General features: G+C 46.1%; 1 protein-coding gene and 1 long non-coding RNA gene across 12 annotated transcripts in view; one reads left to right on the top strand and one right to left on the bottom strand.

The window, feature by feature from the left end:
- Window positions 1–11,258, bottom strand: part of HPS3 (HPS3, biogenesis of lysosomal organelles complex 2 subunit 1) — a 76,655-nt gene extending 65,397 nt beyond the window's left edge. For all 11 annotated transcript variants that reach the window (XR_002829230.1, XR_002829234.1, XR_002829231.1 and 8 more), the window contains exon 1: window positions 10,977–11,258. Coding sequence is in view for 6 of the 11 variants with exons in the window: in XM_023753753.1 (XP_023609521.1) it covers window positions 10,977–11,193 (217 nt within the window). In the remaining 5 variants the exon portion in view is untranslated. The remainder of the gene's footprint in view (window positions 1–10,976) is intronic.
- Window positions 11,129–14,676, top strand: LOC106697145. The gene is made up of 2 exons (XR_001348178.2): window positions 11,129–11,264; window positions 14,403–14,676. It is a non-coding gene; the product is annotated as an uncharacterized LOC106697145 (long non-coding RNA).
- Window positions 14,677–15,347: the final 671 nt, after the last annotated feature.

The following is a 15,347-nucleotide window of genomic DNA, read 5'->3' as shown; positions in this document are numbered from 1 at the left end:
TGATCCCGGGTGCTGAGAGGCATATTACCTTTTACTATATAGATAGAGGCCTGGGGGCAGGGCTGGTTTGCCCTGAAAGGGTGTCCTGGATCAGGGTGGGGGTCCCCACTGGGGTGCCTGGCCAGCCTGGGTGAGGGGATGATGGCTGTTTGCAGCTGGTCACACACCCTTCAGGGTGGGGGTCCCCACTGGGGTGCCTGGCCAGCCTGGGTGAGGGGATGATGGCTGTTTGCAGCTGGTCACACACCCTTCAGGGTGGGGGTCCCCACTGGGGTGCCTGGCCAGCCTGGGTGAGGGGATGATGGCTGTTTGCAGCTGGTCACACACCCTTCAGGGTGGGGGTCCCCACTGGGGTGCCTGGCCAGTCTGGGTGAGGGGCTGAGGGCTGCCTTCAGGCTGGCGATTGACTGAAGCTCCCAACCGCTCCTTTTTTTCTTTTTCTTTTTTTTATTCTGGGCCAGCTTGAGCTCTGGCTCTAGCTCTGAGGCCTCGGCTGCTGAAAGCTGGTATCTGGTTTGTTTGCGTTCTATAATCGAAACAATGTATAACTCCAGCTCTGAGATCCCGGTGGCTGAAAGCTGGTTTCTGGGGTTTTGTTTAGCTTCTATATTTGTTACAAAGTTTCAAACTGCCAGCTCAGAGGCAGGCAGCGCAGGCGGGGAACACTGGAGTCCTCCTTCACTGAAGCAAGCAAGCCTCATGTTCGCTTCCAGCTGCCTGGCTGCTGGCCGCCATCTTGGCTGACAGTTAATTTGCATATACTCACTGATTAGCCAATGAAAAGGGTAGCGGTCGTACGCTAATTACCATGTTTCTCTTTTATTAGTGTAGACTAGAGGCCCGGTGCATGAAATTCGCCAGCACTCAGATATCCCTCTCGCAGTCTGGGGCTCTCACAGTCCAGGACCCCTCCTGGGCTCCTTACTGCCCACTTGCCACAGAGGCGCGAGAGGCTTCCGCCACCGCCGCTGCGCTTGCCAGCCATGAGCCCAGCTTCTGGCTGAGCCGGGCGGGAGGGGGGGTGCGGGGGGTGGAGCACCACTCAACCAGAAGCCAGGCTCACTGCTCCTTAGTGCTGGCCCCGCCCCCTGCCCACTGGTTGGGGGGGCCAGCCAGGGGCCAGGCCAGCCAGGGGAGGGGCTGTGGGAGGTTGAGGAGCCGCAGTCGTGCCCCATCCCACTGCCTCTGCGTAAGTGGCAGCACTGGGAGCGGGCCCACGCGCCACCTCTCCCACCACCTCTGCGAAAGGGGGTGGCACCGAGACCAGGCCCGCACTGCCAACTCTCCCACCATGGCTGGCCTGGTGGTACAGGCTCACTGGCTCTGGCCCCACCCACTGGTCATTCTGGAAGGTCGTTCTGTGTCTGGTCTAATTAGCATATTAGCTCTTTATTATATAAGATATGTATATGCCACATTTTGTTCATCTGTCAATGAAGACTTTCCATGTGTTGGCTACTATAAATAATGCTATAATTAATGAGGGTAATATATGTATATGCCACATTTTGTCTGTCTTTTCATCTACTGATGGACATTTGGGTTGCTTCCACCTGTTAGCCCTTGTGAAAAATGCTGTTATGAATATTGGTGTACAAATATTTGCAAAAGTCCCTGCTTTGAATTTTTTCGTATCTATACCCAGAAGTGAAATTGCTGGATCACATAATTGTTTTGTTTTTTGTTTTTTTGAGGAACCACCGTATTGTTTCCCACAGCAGCTCTATAACACTTTATATTCCCACCAGCAATGCACAAGGGTTCCAAAATCTCTACCTCCTCATCAACAGTTATTTTCTACTTTTTTTTATAATAGCCACTAGAGGCCCAGTGCATGAAAATTCATGCACTGGAGCGGGGGAGTGGGGGAGATCCCTCAGGCCTGCCCCCCTCTTACAGTCCGGGAGCCCTCAGGGGTGGGAGGTGACCCGGCTATCAGGGGAAGGTGACGCCCCCATCACACCTCTGCTGCTGCCACTGCTGGCAGCATAAGCCTCAGCCGGCCCTGGTTACCTGCGCCTCGGGCCGACCCTGGGCAGCTGGGCAGCTGCCATCAGCGGCGGAGCAGCCGGCCCCGCTCCCACTGTGGGTGCCACCATCTTTGTGAGGGGCATGACGGTCAATTTGCATATTACCTCTTTATTATATAGGGTTCTAATGGGTGTGAAATGGTATCTCACTGTGTCTTTGATTTGCATTTCCTTGAAGATTAGTGATGTTAAGCATCTTTTCATGTGTTTGTTGACCATTTGGAAATGCTTGTCAAGTCCTTTGCCCACTTTTGAATTGTTTTTCCTGTTGTTGAATTATAAGAATTCTTTAATATTCTGGATATTAATCTCTTATCACATATATGCTTCGCAAATATTTTCTCCTATTCTGTGGACTGTCTTTTCAATCCTTTGATTGTGTCCTGTGACGCACAACTGTTCTTAATTTTGATAAAGTCCAATTTGTCTATTTTTTCTTTTTTTGCCTGGTGTCATATTCAAGTTAGTAAATTAATTTTAAAATTAACAGTATTTTTTTATTTATAATAAAATTTTATTCATGCATCTATAAATATATGCCTATTTCATTAATAAAGTCTATATATCAACTGTTTATATATAATCTGCAAACTGTACATAGCACCCATGCTGGTTTGTATGATTTCAAATCAATAACTTGTTTTATAAATGATCAGAGGCCCGGTGCATGAAATTCGTGCACGGGAGGGGGGTTGTCCCTTAGCCCAGCCTGCACGCTCTCCAATATGGAATCCCTCTCACAATCCAGGACCACTGACTCCTAACCACTCGCCTGCCTGCCAGCCTGATCGCCCCCTAACTGTTCTCCCCTGCCAGCCTGATCCCCCTAACTGCCCTCCCCTGCTGGCCTGATCCTCCCCAACTGCTCTCTACTGCCTGTCTGATCCCCCTAACTGCTCTCCTCTGCCAGCCTGATCGTCCCCTAACTGCTTGCTCCCCCATGCTGGCCTGATCTCGCCCTTAACTGCTTGCTCTCCTACTGGTCTGCTCGCCCTTAACCACCTCTGCCTCGGCCCCCGCCACCGTGGCTTTGTCTGGAAGGAAGTCGGACACCCAGAAGGTGTCTGGTCGACCCAGTCTAATTAGCATATTACCGGTTGTAGTCTCTTCTTGAGGAATCGAAGATGGCGGCATAGGTAAACACCGGAGACTGCCGCCATAAACAACCACTTCAAAAATACAACTAAAAGTCGGAACGGACATCAACCAGAACCACAGGAAGGCTGGCTGAGGAGAGACTCTTAAACTAGAAGCAAAAACAACAGCATTCCGACGCACAGAGGAGGCGCAGTGTGGAAAATTTAAAGGTACGGTGGTGCGGTGGTGAGGTGGTACGCGCGCAAAGCGGGCTGGTGGCTGAGGGCGCGGTTGTCGTTTTCACTCAGGAGTGAGTCTCAGACTCTGGGCTACAGATCCGGGCGAGTCTCTAGGGACCCAGACTCAAACAGGAGAAGCAGGACTGTCTGGCTACGGCCCCTCCGAGGTTTGCAGCGATTGCTGGGACAGAGAGGCAGAGCCCCTGGGGATGGACTGAGAGCGGCCATAGCTGCTCCCTCCCCCCGCCCTGTTGAGCCCGCCCCGCCCAAGCCCTGCGCACAGCCATTTGCCGATCGCCTCAGGCAAGGGCTGGACTAGCGCCTCCCCAGAAGACAGACGCTTTCCAAACAGCTGATTCCTACAGCCAGTCGGCCTGCTGATCAAATCCCTCTAGTGTTAACTACAACAATTAAGGCTTGGCTAGAACAAGACTGCGCACAGAGACCACAAGGGGGTGCACCAAGAAAGCATAAAAGATGCGGAGACAAAAAAACATGACAGAAATGGAGGATATGGAGCTAAGAATCGCAATTTTGAGGGCTTGCCATAAATTTGTGCAGAGCCTCACGAAAACTAATGAGACCCTCGATGCTACGATAAAGAAATTAGAAAGTAAGCATATACGGACTGAAATAAAGAATATTATACCCAATAGCAGACCAGAGGAGCACAAGAATCAAACCAAAGATTCGACAGAAAACACCCAATTGGAAAAGCAAAATGAAAAAAGAATCCGAAAGTGTGAAGATAGTGTAAGGAGCCTCTGGGACAGCTTTAAGCGGACTAATATCAGAATTATTGGAGTGCCAGAAGATGAGAGACAGCAAGATATTGAAAACCTATTTCAAGAAATAATGGCAGAAAACTTCCCCCATCTGGAGAAAGAAATGGACTTACAGGTCCAAGAAGCGCAGAGAACCCCAAACAAAAGGAATCCAAAGAGGACCACACCAAGACACATCATCATTAAAATGCCAAGAGCAAAAGACAAAGAGAAAATCTTAAAAGCAGCAAGAGAAAGAGGCTCAATTACCTACAAGGGAATACCCATACGACTGTCAGCTGATTTCTCAACAGAAACTTTGCAGGCCAGAAGGGAATGGCAAGAAATATTCAAAGTGCTGAATACCAAGAACCTACAACCAAGATTACTTTATCCAGCAAAGCTATCATTCAGAATTGAAGGTCAGATAAAGAGCTTCACAGATAAGGAAAAGCTAAAGGAGTTCATCACCGCCAAACCAGTATTATATGAAATGCTGAAAGATATCCTTTAAGAAGAGGAAGAAGAAGAAAAAGGTAAAGATACAAATTATGAACAACAAACATGCATCTATCAACAAATGAATCTAAGAATCAAGTGAATAAATAACCTGATGTACAGAATGAACTGGTGATTATAATAGAATCAGGGACATAGAAAGGGAATAGACTGACTATTCTTGGGGGGAAAAGGGGTGTGGGAGATGCGGGAAGTGACTGGACAAAAATCATGCACCTATGGATGAACACAGTGGGTGGGGAGTGAGGGTGGAGGGTGGGGTGGGAGCTGGAAGGAGGGGAGTTATGGGGGGAAAAAAGAGGAACAAATGTAATAATCTGAACAATAAAGATTTAAAAAATAAATAAATAAATAAAATAAATAAAATAAATAATTAGCATATTACCTTTTATTAGTATAGATGACCTAGAACTTGCTAAGTTTGTCTACCTCATAAGCCTTAAGATCACAGATTCAGAGTTCTTTCAGTTAATCCTCACAGCAGACCATTAAGATAAAATGTCCTTCTCCTTTTATTGCTCAGGAATCTGAAGCTCAGACAAACTCAGTAACCTGCCTAAGGCAACACACAGTCAACAAAGTACGGATGTGGAACTTAACCATTTGTATGCCATAAGGGTCTATAGACTCAAGCAGCGGACCTTTTTTAATTAAATTCAAAATATCGTGGCAGTTAACTGGTTATACCTGGATTTGGTTAGCTTAAAAGTCAATGCTCATTCCCCAATAATGTTGTCTCTCAAAATGTTAGAAAGGATATATAAATCTAGAGGATTCAGTGGAGGCTATAGCCCTTTATAAGAGAAAAGAACTAAACTTTTTAAAGCAGCATGAGTCCAGGGCTTTATTTTATTTGTAAATTAAAAAGCCATTCTTTGCCAGATAGCTCAGTTGGTTAGAGCATCGTCCCGATACCCCAAAGATTCAGGTTCGATCTTCAGTCAGGGCACATACAAGAAGCAACCAATGAGTGCATAAATAAGTGGACCAACAAATCCATGTTTTTCTCTCACTCTCTCTCAAATCAAAAAAATTAAGAAAAAAATTTTAAATAAAATATCATTCTCATATCTACTCTTAAGCTGAGTCACTGATTTTTAAAAATAAGTAAACTTTTCATTTTATGTAATCTATAATAACAAAAACATAATATGCTAATTAGACAGGACAACCTTCCAGACAAAGCCAGGGCTGCAAGGGAAGGCCGGGTCCCAGGTGCCAGAGGGAAGCCGGTGCCAGCAGCCGGGGGAAGGAAGCCCTACTCTTGCACGAATTTCATGCATCGGGCCTCTAGTAAGATTAAAAAACCTGGTTAAAACTAACACCAGGTTAAGAAAAACGCTGCATTCCAATGACAAAATTGACATCAGAAGGCAGAATAGTCCTCGCCGGTTTGGCCCAGTGGATAGAGCATCGGCCTGTGGACTGAAGGGTCCTGGGTTCGATTCTGGTCAAGGGCACATGCCTGGGTTGTGGGCTTGATCCCCAGTAGGGGGTATGCAGGAGGCATCCAATCAATGATTCTCATCATTGAAGTTTCAATCTCCCTCTCCCTCTCCCTTCCTCTCTGAAATCAATAAAAACATATTTTTAAAAAAGAAGGCAGAAATAACATACAATGCATCAAAATATGTTTTATGACTTAAAATTTCTACCTACTTTCTCCCTATACCCCCAAATCTTATGAAAGGAGAATAGCACCCTATTAGAGATTTTAAAAAACAACATAATAAAACTGAAATTATTTACTGCTTGAGGCCTGCAAAGCACTTACAGTAAACATAGGATGGGGCAAACATAGGTTTACAGTTGTGAGTACACCAAACAGTTTATTCTAGTATTATTAATGATTGTATTTTCCATATGAACTGTAAACCTACTTTTGCCCACCCCATATAAATGGCTGATATGAGATTCATTCTGTTTTTGATGGGGGATTTGCCTACAGAGGAAGACACTGGGTGCTTAGAGCATAAATCCCCTCATGTCCAAGTTACTGTGAATGGGAGGAAAGAACACAAAAAAGTAAAAGCTGAGACATGGAAGACAAGTTACCTGGATATCCGCATAGCTAGGAGTTAGCTATGTGTAGACTAATAGAAGCTGTACCCAGCGGTTGAGGTTCAAGCGAGAACTGAAAGTTACCCTTGAAGCATATAACCCATGCTAATACATTCCACATGACTCCTGAACTTCCTTTAAGACAGCAACCAGATTATAAAAACATCTTTGATTTCAAGGCCTCATTAATGAGGTCACCATCCTACTCACTGCCTACAGTAGCCAGTATGGCTCTAGGTCAGTGGTTCTCAATCCTGGCTAAATATTAGACTACCCCAATGCTGGGCCACACCTCAGAAAACTGATACTGGTTTTCTAGGTTGTGGTCCAGGCATTGGTATTGTGGACGAAAAGGGGCCACATGCTAACCTGACTAGCTCAGGAAAGGCCTGCGTGGCAACCTTGCAAACTCAAGAAACCTAAAGTAACCACAAAGAAAAAAATTTTTAAAAATAAATAAAGTAACCACAAAGGATGGTCTGAAAAGCAGTCTATGGTAAAAAGTCTTGTCCTAGGTATCTTCCCAGCAGTCTATGGTGGGTAGTCATGTCCTAGGCCAGTGGTCGGCAAACTGCGGCCCCTTGAGTGTGGCTCTTCCACAAAATTCCACGTATAGGCGAGCACGTACAGTGCAATTGAAACTTCATGGCCACACTCAAGGGGCCAAAGAGCGGCATGTGGCTTGCGAGCCGCAGTTTGCCGACCACTGTCCTAGGCCAATATCTTCCCTGGCAAAGATCAACTTCGATTTTTACTGAGCCTATTGTCTTTTTGCACCTAGATAACATACCTGTGGAATATCAGGGTAACTTGTAACTTCCCTTTTTCCAGACCCCTCAGGGCAAAACCAACGTGCCAAGGCTCCCACAAACTCCCTCATTGTTATTGTTAATTGTTGACTGTTAACTAACTATCCTGTACCCACCTATGTGAAAGAAGCATGTGCCCTAGCTGGTTTGGCTCAGTAGATAGAGCATCAGCCTGCCGACTGAAGGGTCCTGGGTTCAATTCCGGTCAAGGGCACATGCTAGGGATTGTGGGCTCGATCCCTAGTAGGGGGCGTGCAGGAGGCAGCCGATCCATGATTCTCTCTAATCACTGATGTTTCTATCTCTCCCTCTCCCTTCCTCTCTGAAATCAATAAAAATACATTTTTAAAAAAAAGTAAAAGAAGCATGTGTCTATCATTTTACTTTTTATCCAATCCCAGAGTTTTCCTCCCCTAACCACCTTTTACTTTCTCCTGCCTCTCTAATCAATCACCAATGGAGTTCATGTAACCCACTTATGTCTCCTCCTTTGATTGCAATGTATGAAACAAGGTGAAAAACCACCATTATCCAGAGCATTATCTCAATACCTGAGATTCTGCTTCCCAGCAATTGTTGACAGTTTGGCTCAAATAAACTCATAAAGTTCTTTACAGGTTTGAATGTTTCTTATATTAACAGTATTTTTTAAAGCTTCCTCCAGGTAATTCTTATGTGCCAAGGATCCCTAGAATCACCACTACTGACAGTCAAGAAAGTTTAAAGTTTATAAAATGCCTGCCACTTTCAATTCTAGAATAAATGTCCATTTGGAAGAATGGAGCAAATAATGTAAACAGTGTATTGCTTCTCTCTCTCTCTCTCTCTCTCACACACACACACACACACACACACACACACACAGTAAAGTTGAAACTGGTGAGTTTGGCACTCAGTAGAGCTCTTCAGGTGAGAACTCCTGTGCCTAAAAGGGGGTTGGGTGAGAAAAACTACCAATGTTGTGAAACGACTGAAACTGATTTCATAAGAAATACCTAAATCAGAATCTTCTGCTAAAAGAGAACTTACAGATCTAAAAATGTTCAAACAGGTCCGTGAATCATTGCAGGCCCCTGTTGATGTCTTCACTAGTCAAAAAGAAAAACTAATTACAGTGTAGTAAGTTGATCATAAAGCAAAGACATCCAACATTTGGGGCTGTTTTTACTTTTATAAATAATGGTGGCAGTAAATATAAGGACTCTTTATTTTTAAAAATATATATATTTAGTTGATAAAATGAACAGATACTATGTATGGCAGCCTCACAGTTTTTTACTGATCCACAAAATCCCAGTGCCTGGAAATCACTGATCTAGTGATTCAACTGTTTTATTTTTTTAACAGAAACTGAGATCCAAAAGTTTCAATGAACTCGCACCTGCAGACAGAGAAGGGACTAGATGCTCTGCACTTCATTAATATCGGAAGTGGTTCCACTGTAATACTAATATTTACACCTTTACACCCCTCTGGAAAAGGAGGAATCGAATTTTAAGTGTATTTTTTAGACAGTTTTTTAAAATCTTATGGTGAATCCTTTTGCAATCTTAAGTACCTATTATTAAATATTGGAGTTTTCTAAAATAAGGATACACACACACACACAGTGCCCCCTTGGTACACTTCAATTTTCTGGTGGAAAAATAATAGTGGATGCTGCTAAGCTGTTTGGAGGCAGGGGTGGGGTTGGGGACAGGGTAGGAGTGTGGGGATGGATGGGCGTTCTAAGAGGGGAGTGTTGGGGTCCAACCCCAGCAGGTCCAAGGGTTCCCAAAGGTGTGGACGGAGTCGGCGAAGAAGAAATGACACAGAGACAGTGTTCAGTTCATCAGCAGCCTAGCCAGGTTCTGTCTTTATTCTCCTGTTATATCTGTATTTATACCAGTTGATTTTAATCCTATCCATTCTATTCCAAAGGTTAGGGCGTTTGTTATCTCCATTCCAAGGTCACTACTCTATTGTTCTGTTAAGCTACAAGGAAGTAACTGAAGGAGATTATCCTAAGTAAAGATTATGTAGCTTAAGCGTGATTGTTCGTAAAGTGATTAACTACCTTAGTTAAGGGGTTTTACTGATTTATTCCTTTCCTTAGTCCTGTTAATCCCTAACTCCAGGGAAAAATCCCCACCTGGGGAAACAACCTTTCTCAGAGAGGTGACCTTGGTTAAAACACATAGCGCTAAGTAGGGGAGCAAACCTATTAAGAACAGTATGCCATATACGCCAGGTCCCTTGAAACATATGCTGTGCAGATGTCTCTTCCCTGCAGTGACTGTGTCAAGCAGCAAGGACGGACCGGCTTCCGGCAGGGGAGTTCCACGTATATAGATTTTAAAATCATCATACAATGTGAGCTTTCAAAAATCGACAGTGGATATAGGTATAGGTGTAACAGGGCTTGCCATGAGTTGGCCTAATTGTTGAAGCTGGGTGTACCTGGGGTCTCAGGTTACTATTCTCCCTACTTTTGTCTGTGTTTGAAATGTATGTGTTTGTTTTGTTATTTTTTTAAGTATCTAGGTTTCTTACAGGGAGTGGAACCCAGTTACCCAACCACAGGCTTTACTGACTAGGGCATATGACTAGGTCAGTGGTCGGCAAACTGCGGCTCCTGAGCCACATGCGGCTCTTTGGACCCTTGAGTGTGGCTCTTCCACAAAATACCACTTGCGGGCGCACACGTACAGTGCGATTGAAACTTCGTGGCCCATGTGCAGAAGTCGGTTTTTCGGCCTGGGCGAGTCTATTTTGAAGTGGCGTTAGAAGAAGTGGGGGGGGGGGGGGGTGTCGGTCGGTTGGGTGACGGGATACACAGCGCGGGGGAGGCGCACCCAATTCATGCAGGAGTTGAGTGAGCCAGTCAGTCAGCAGTCTCATTGTGCAGTGGTTAGTGCCAGAAGCGTCCACAAATCCCACGCGGGTGACAAAAGTAAAGTTTATTAAGTTAATTTTAGGGAACGTTGTGGAGTGAAAGAAGATGTAGTGTCGAGGATTGAGAAAGGTATGTTGAGATGGTTTGGACATATAGAGAGGATGAACGAAAGGAGATAGACGAAACAAGTATACAAGACGAGTGTGGATGGGAGAGTTGGAAGGGGTCGACCTCAGCGAACGTACCTCAATCCGATTGAGGACGTTTTTAGCAAAGGCCAGCTTAGGAGTACCCTAATTAAGTTAATAACTATGTACCTACCTATATAGTTTAAGTTTAAAAAATTTGGCTCTGTTGACTAATGAGTTTGCCCACCACTGGACTAGGGCATAAGATGAGGAGGAGCAGACAGCATCCCCCGCCCTCTAAAAGCAGGCTCTCACCAGTCGTTGCCAGGACAACAGCACAGCTCAGCGCATTTTCAGCCATCAGCCGCTCCACTACCTGAGACCTTCCGGCAAGTTCCCGGAAGCACGAAGACCCTTTCCCTCCCAGGCCTGCCTCCGGAGGCCCCAAGGCGCCCCGGCCCCATTGTTACTCACCCGCCTCGCTGTAGACCAGGCGCAGCACCCGGCCCAGCGTGGAGAAGGCGCACCTCGGCTGGCACAGCTCCTGTCCCGCCACAGCGAACGCCTCCACCTTGCAGCCCGCTGCCACGAACAGCGCGTCGGGGCCCCCGCCGCAGAACCTTTCGGGCTCCAGCTTGCAGGGCACCACCTGCTGCGACCCGAACGGGTGCAGATTATACAACTGCACCATCCCGGCCACGGCAGCGAGCCAGTCCCGGCGTCCGGGGACCCCGCGCCGGCCGCAGAGGCAGGACCACTTCCGTGAGTGAGAGCGATTGCCGCGTCACGTGAGCGCCAGCCGCCCGCCCGCGGCTCCGGTTGTTAAAGTGGCCGCTGCGGGGCGGGGCGGGGCGGAGCTGAGGCTGGGAGCGTGGTCACAGCCGCCCGCCCGCCCAGCTCCGCCCCAGCCCGGGCTGCGCAGGCCCAGGGCCAGTGTCCCTTCGTCTTTCACGTTACCGCTTTGGGCCAGGAGAGATTTTAGGCCCTGGAATACGTTTTCACATTTAGTCATCTGCTCTCATGTACTATTTCCTCCTTGATTCAGGGGCATCACTAATGTCCCCCACCCCATCCCCAGCCTTGAGCCTCTGGAGCAGGGGTGGGCAAACTTTTTGACTCGAGGGCCACAATGGGTTCTTAAACTGGACCGGAGGGCCGGAACAAAAGCATGGATGGAGTGTTTGTGTGAACTAATATAAATTCAAAGTAAACATCATTACATAAAAGGGTACGGTCTTTTTTTTTTTTTTTTAGTTTTATTCATTTCAAACGGGCCGGATCCGCGGGCCGTAGTTTGCCCACGGCTGCTCTGGAGTGTAGGGCTGCAATAACTGAAGTGAGGTGCACACAGCGCAACTCGCTACTAAATACAGGAGGAGCTGCTCAGGAATACTTTAAATTCTAGAATGGTTTAGTTGGAAAGAACGATGCCTAGAACGTGCTTGGCAAAAACAAACAAGTTTGTGGAATGAAAGAATCTGTGGACATCATCTAGTGAACTCCAGGTATTTGACAGGTTAGTTTGAGCCCCAGAGAACAGAAAAAAAGGAGTAAGGGCCAGAAATCCACTGGCTCTCAGTCCTAAAACTATCCGGTAATCTGTATCTATTCCTAACATCTCAAACGTGGAGTCTGTGCTTGTAATCCTACATACAAGAGGGTAAGGTGGTTATGCAGCTGTAAGTCTGTTCCTCCCCATTGATAAGTCCTGGTGATTTAGACTGGTCCTTTTCTTCCTGGTGCATAGAGGGAGACACCTTACACGGAGAGATTTCCTTTCTAAAGACAAATGTCCCTACAGAAGGGTGACTTCTCTGTTTTCAGAACTTCTGTTGTATCTGCTGTTTCTCAAAATAATCCTGAGGCCAAGAGGCCTAGTTTTGGGTGGCATGCTCTGCTACCTTTTAAGGTGGTAGAGGACACTGTTAAAAAACAAAATTCAACCGAGTGAATTTTTTATATATATATATATATATTTTAATATATTTTATTGCTTTTTTACAGAGAGGAAGGGAGAAGGATAGAGAGTTAGAAACATCGATGAGAGAGGAACATCGATCAGCTGCCTCCTGCACATCTCCCACTGGGGATGTGCCCGCAACCAAGGTACATGCCCTTGACCGGAATCGAACCTGGGACCCTTGAGTCTGCAGGCCGACGCTCTATCTGCTGAGCCAAACCGGTCAGGGCCAACCGAGTGAATTTTAAAGATCTTATTGGCTTTATTCAACGATTCATGAATTGGGCAGCATCCCATCTAGCAAATAGAAAGGATCTCCAACAAGCTGTACAAAATGATAGACTTTTATAGGCAGAAGGGGGTGGGACAGAAAGTTATACAAGCAAAGAGCTGGTTGCTTGTGGCAAGGTCACCTTTCTTTAGGGGATGGCAGGGATCTATCAGGCAGATGACCTCACTAGTGCCTATCAGGTAATTCAGATTAACTGTTTATGATTTCACTTCTGGAGAAGGCTGTCTTAAGTTAGAAATTAAGTCTCCATTTGGTGATATGGAGCTTAGCACAAATGATTCCATTTTGGGTCTGTTGTCTCTCTTTTTAAAAAATATATTTTATATATTGATTTCAGAGAGGTTCTAGAGCAGTGGTTCTCAACCTTCCTAATACCGCAACCCTTTAATACAGTTCCTCATGTTATGGTGACCCCCAACCATAAAATTATTTTTGTTGCTACTTCATAACTGTAATTTTGCTACTGTTATGAATCATAATGTAAATATCTGATATGCAGGATGTATTTAGGCGACCCCTGTGAAAGGGTCGTTCCACCCTCAAGGGGGTCGCGACCCACAGGTTGAGAACCGCTGTTCTAGGGAGAAGAAGAGAGAGATAGAAACATCAGTGATGAGAGAGTATGTGATTGATTGTCTGGGGATCAAGCCTGCAACCCGGTCTTGTGGCCTGACCAGGAATCAGACTGTGACCTCCTGGTTCATAGGTCTACGTTCAACCACTGAACCACACTGGCCAGGCTGTTGTTTCTTTTTTATCAAAACAAAGAGGATATACCCAGTCCCTCCTACAAATGACTCCATAGTTCCAAGTGCAGACAGCAAGAACACAATAAGCATGGAAAAATTACTCCTACTTTTGTTATTCAGACAGGGACCTGGCCCTGAGTGTGTCTGCCTTGGGCCAGCTTGTAGTGTGTGAATTCTTGACTTTGTGAGAAAGATTTCACAGCACAAGTTTAGGTGCTTTTGAGAGTATGTTTATTAAAGCTGGGAACAGTGAAACAAGGAAGGGCTTAGGACTGAAGAAGCAACAGGGGAGAGACTAGGCGGGACAGAGAGGACTCACTGAGAAGTAAAAGTCACAGTGACACAAGTGAGCCAAGGTGGGGTTGCTATTGCCTCACTGAAAAATCAATTAAAAAGAGAAACTCCAGGGACCTTGGAGACAGAATCAGGGGGTGCGCCTGGGATGAGCTGCCAATGCCCATTGCTTCCCTTGCTTCCCTGGTTGTAATTCTCTTAGAGTTTATGAGATGCACACTTGTGGGGGAGGGAGAGGGGAAAGGGAAAGGTGCAGGCGTGCTCCCAGGAGAGAGAACACACTACAACCCCCCCCCCTTTTTTTTTCTTTTACAGATTTAGATGAAGCAGGTGTTGTGGCTACTCTTTCCAATTCATCCAGAAAATCTGTATTTAAGTATTGATTGAGGGATGTTGTTTTTGGCACGCAGGGACACAACTGGAAAGAAAGAGCAAAAATTTTTTCAGTCAGTTTCTAGTTCAGCCCCCTCATGAGCCCTTTCTTCCAAGAATTTACAAAGCAAGTGCAATTGCATTGAAGTTAAACCCTGCCTCTATTTCCTGTGTCCTCCAGAGGAATAAAGTACCCCTAAGTAATATTCTTCTTTTCTTCACTCAATCAACAGGGACTCCAGGAGACAACAGGCTCATCAAATCAGTGAGGCAGAGATGTGGACAAGCAGGTTGCTCTGGTCAACAATAGAGGGCTGAAAACTCATAGAAGGCTGCTATAGAAAACAACCAGCCTAGCTGCCCATTATTCATTTGTTTTAGATACCATACGCATGAATACCCCTTTCCCTTCACCAGTATCTGCCATATTGTCCTTTTTTGATTAATTTTCTCATTCAAGGCTGAAAATTACAATTTCAGTACTAAAATAAAATTTCAAAACTGAAAGTACAATTTCATGGTAATTTCACCTGCATAAAAATGTGTTTTGGAGAAAGAGGTTAATATTTGCTCAAAGCTTGGAACCCCAATCCCTTCTGGGGATAGCCACTTCTCCCTTACTATAAGGGTCCCTACCACTGGCTTATCTAAGATTCTTGGGAAATAGTCATGCTAGTCAGTCAATTTCCTGACTTCTTGCTGTGTCCTCACTTGCCAGCCAGGATCTCAGAGCTGGAGTTATACATTGTTTCGATTATAGAACACAAACAAACCAGATACTGGCTTTCAGCAGCGAAAGCCTCAGAGCTAGAGCCAGAGCTAAAGCTGGCCCAGAATAAAAAAAAAAAAAAAAGAAAAAAAGGACAGGTTGGGAGCTTCAGTCAATCGCCAGCCTGAAAGCAGCCCTCAGCCCCTCACCCAGACTGGCCAGGCACCCCAGTGGGGGACCCCCACCCTGAAGGGTGTGTGACCAGCTGCAAACAGCCATCATACCCTCATCCAGGCTGGCCAGGCACCCCAGTGGGGACCCCCACCCTGATCCAGGACACCCTTCAGGGCAAACCAGCTGGCCCCCAGGCCTCTATCCTATATAGTAAAAGGGTAATATGCCTCCCAGCACCGGGATCAGCGGAGCCGCGAGGCCCTCCTGGCACCGGATCAGCGTGACAGGGGGCAGC

This window comes from Myotis lucifugus, unplaced genomic scaffold (genome assembly GCF_000147115.1).
Source record: "Myotis lucifugus unplaced genomic scaffold, Myoluc2.0 scaffold_50, whole genome shotgun sequence".
Lineage (NCBI taxonomy): Eukaryota > Metazoa > Chordata > Mammalia > Chiroptera > Vespertilionidae > Myotis > Myotis lucifugus.
This window is presented reverse-complemented; position numbering and strand designations above follow the sequence as displayed.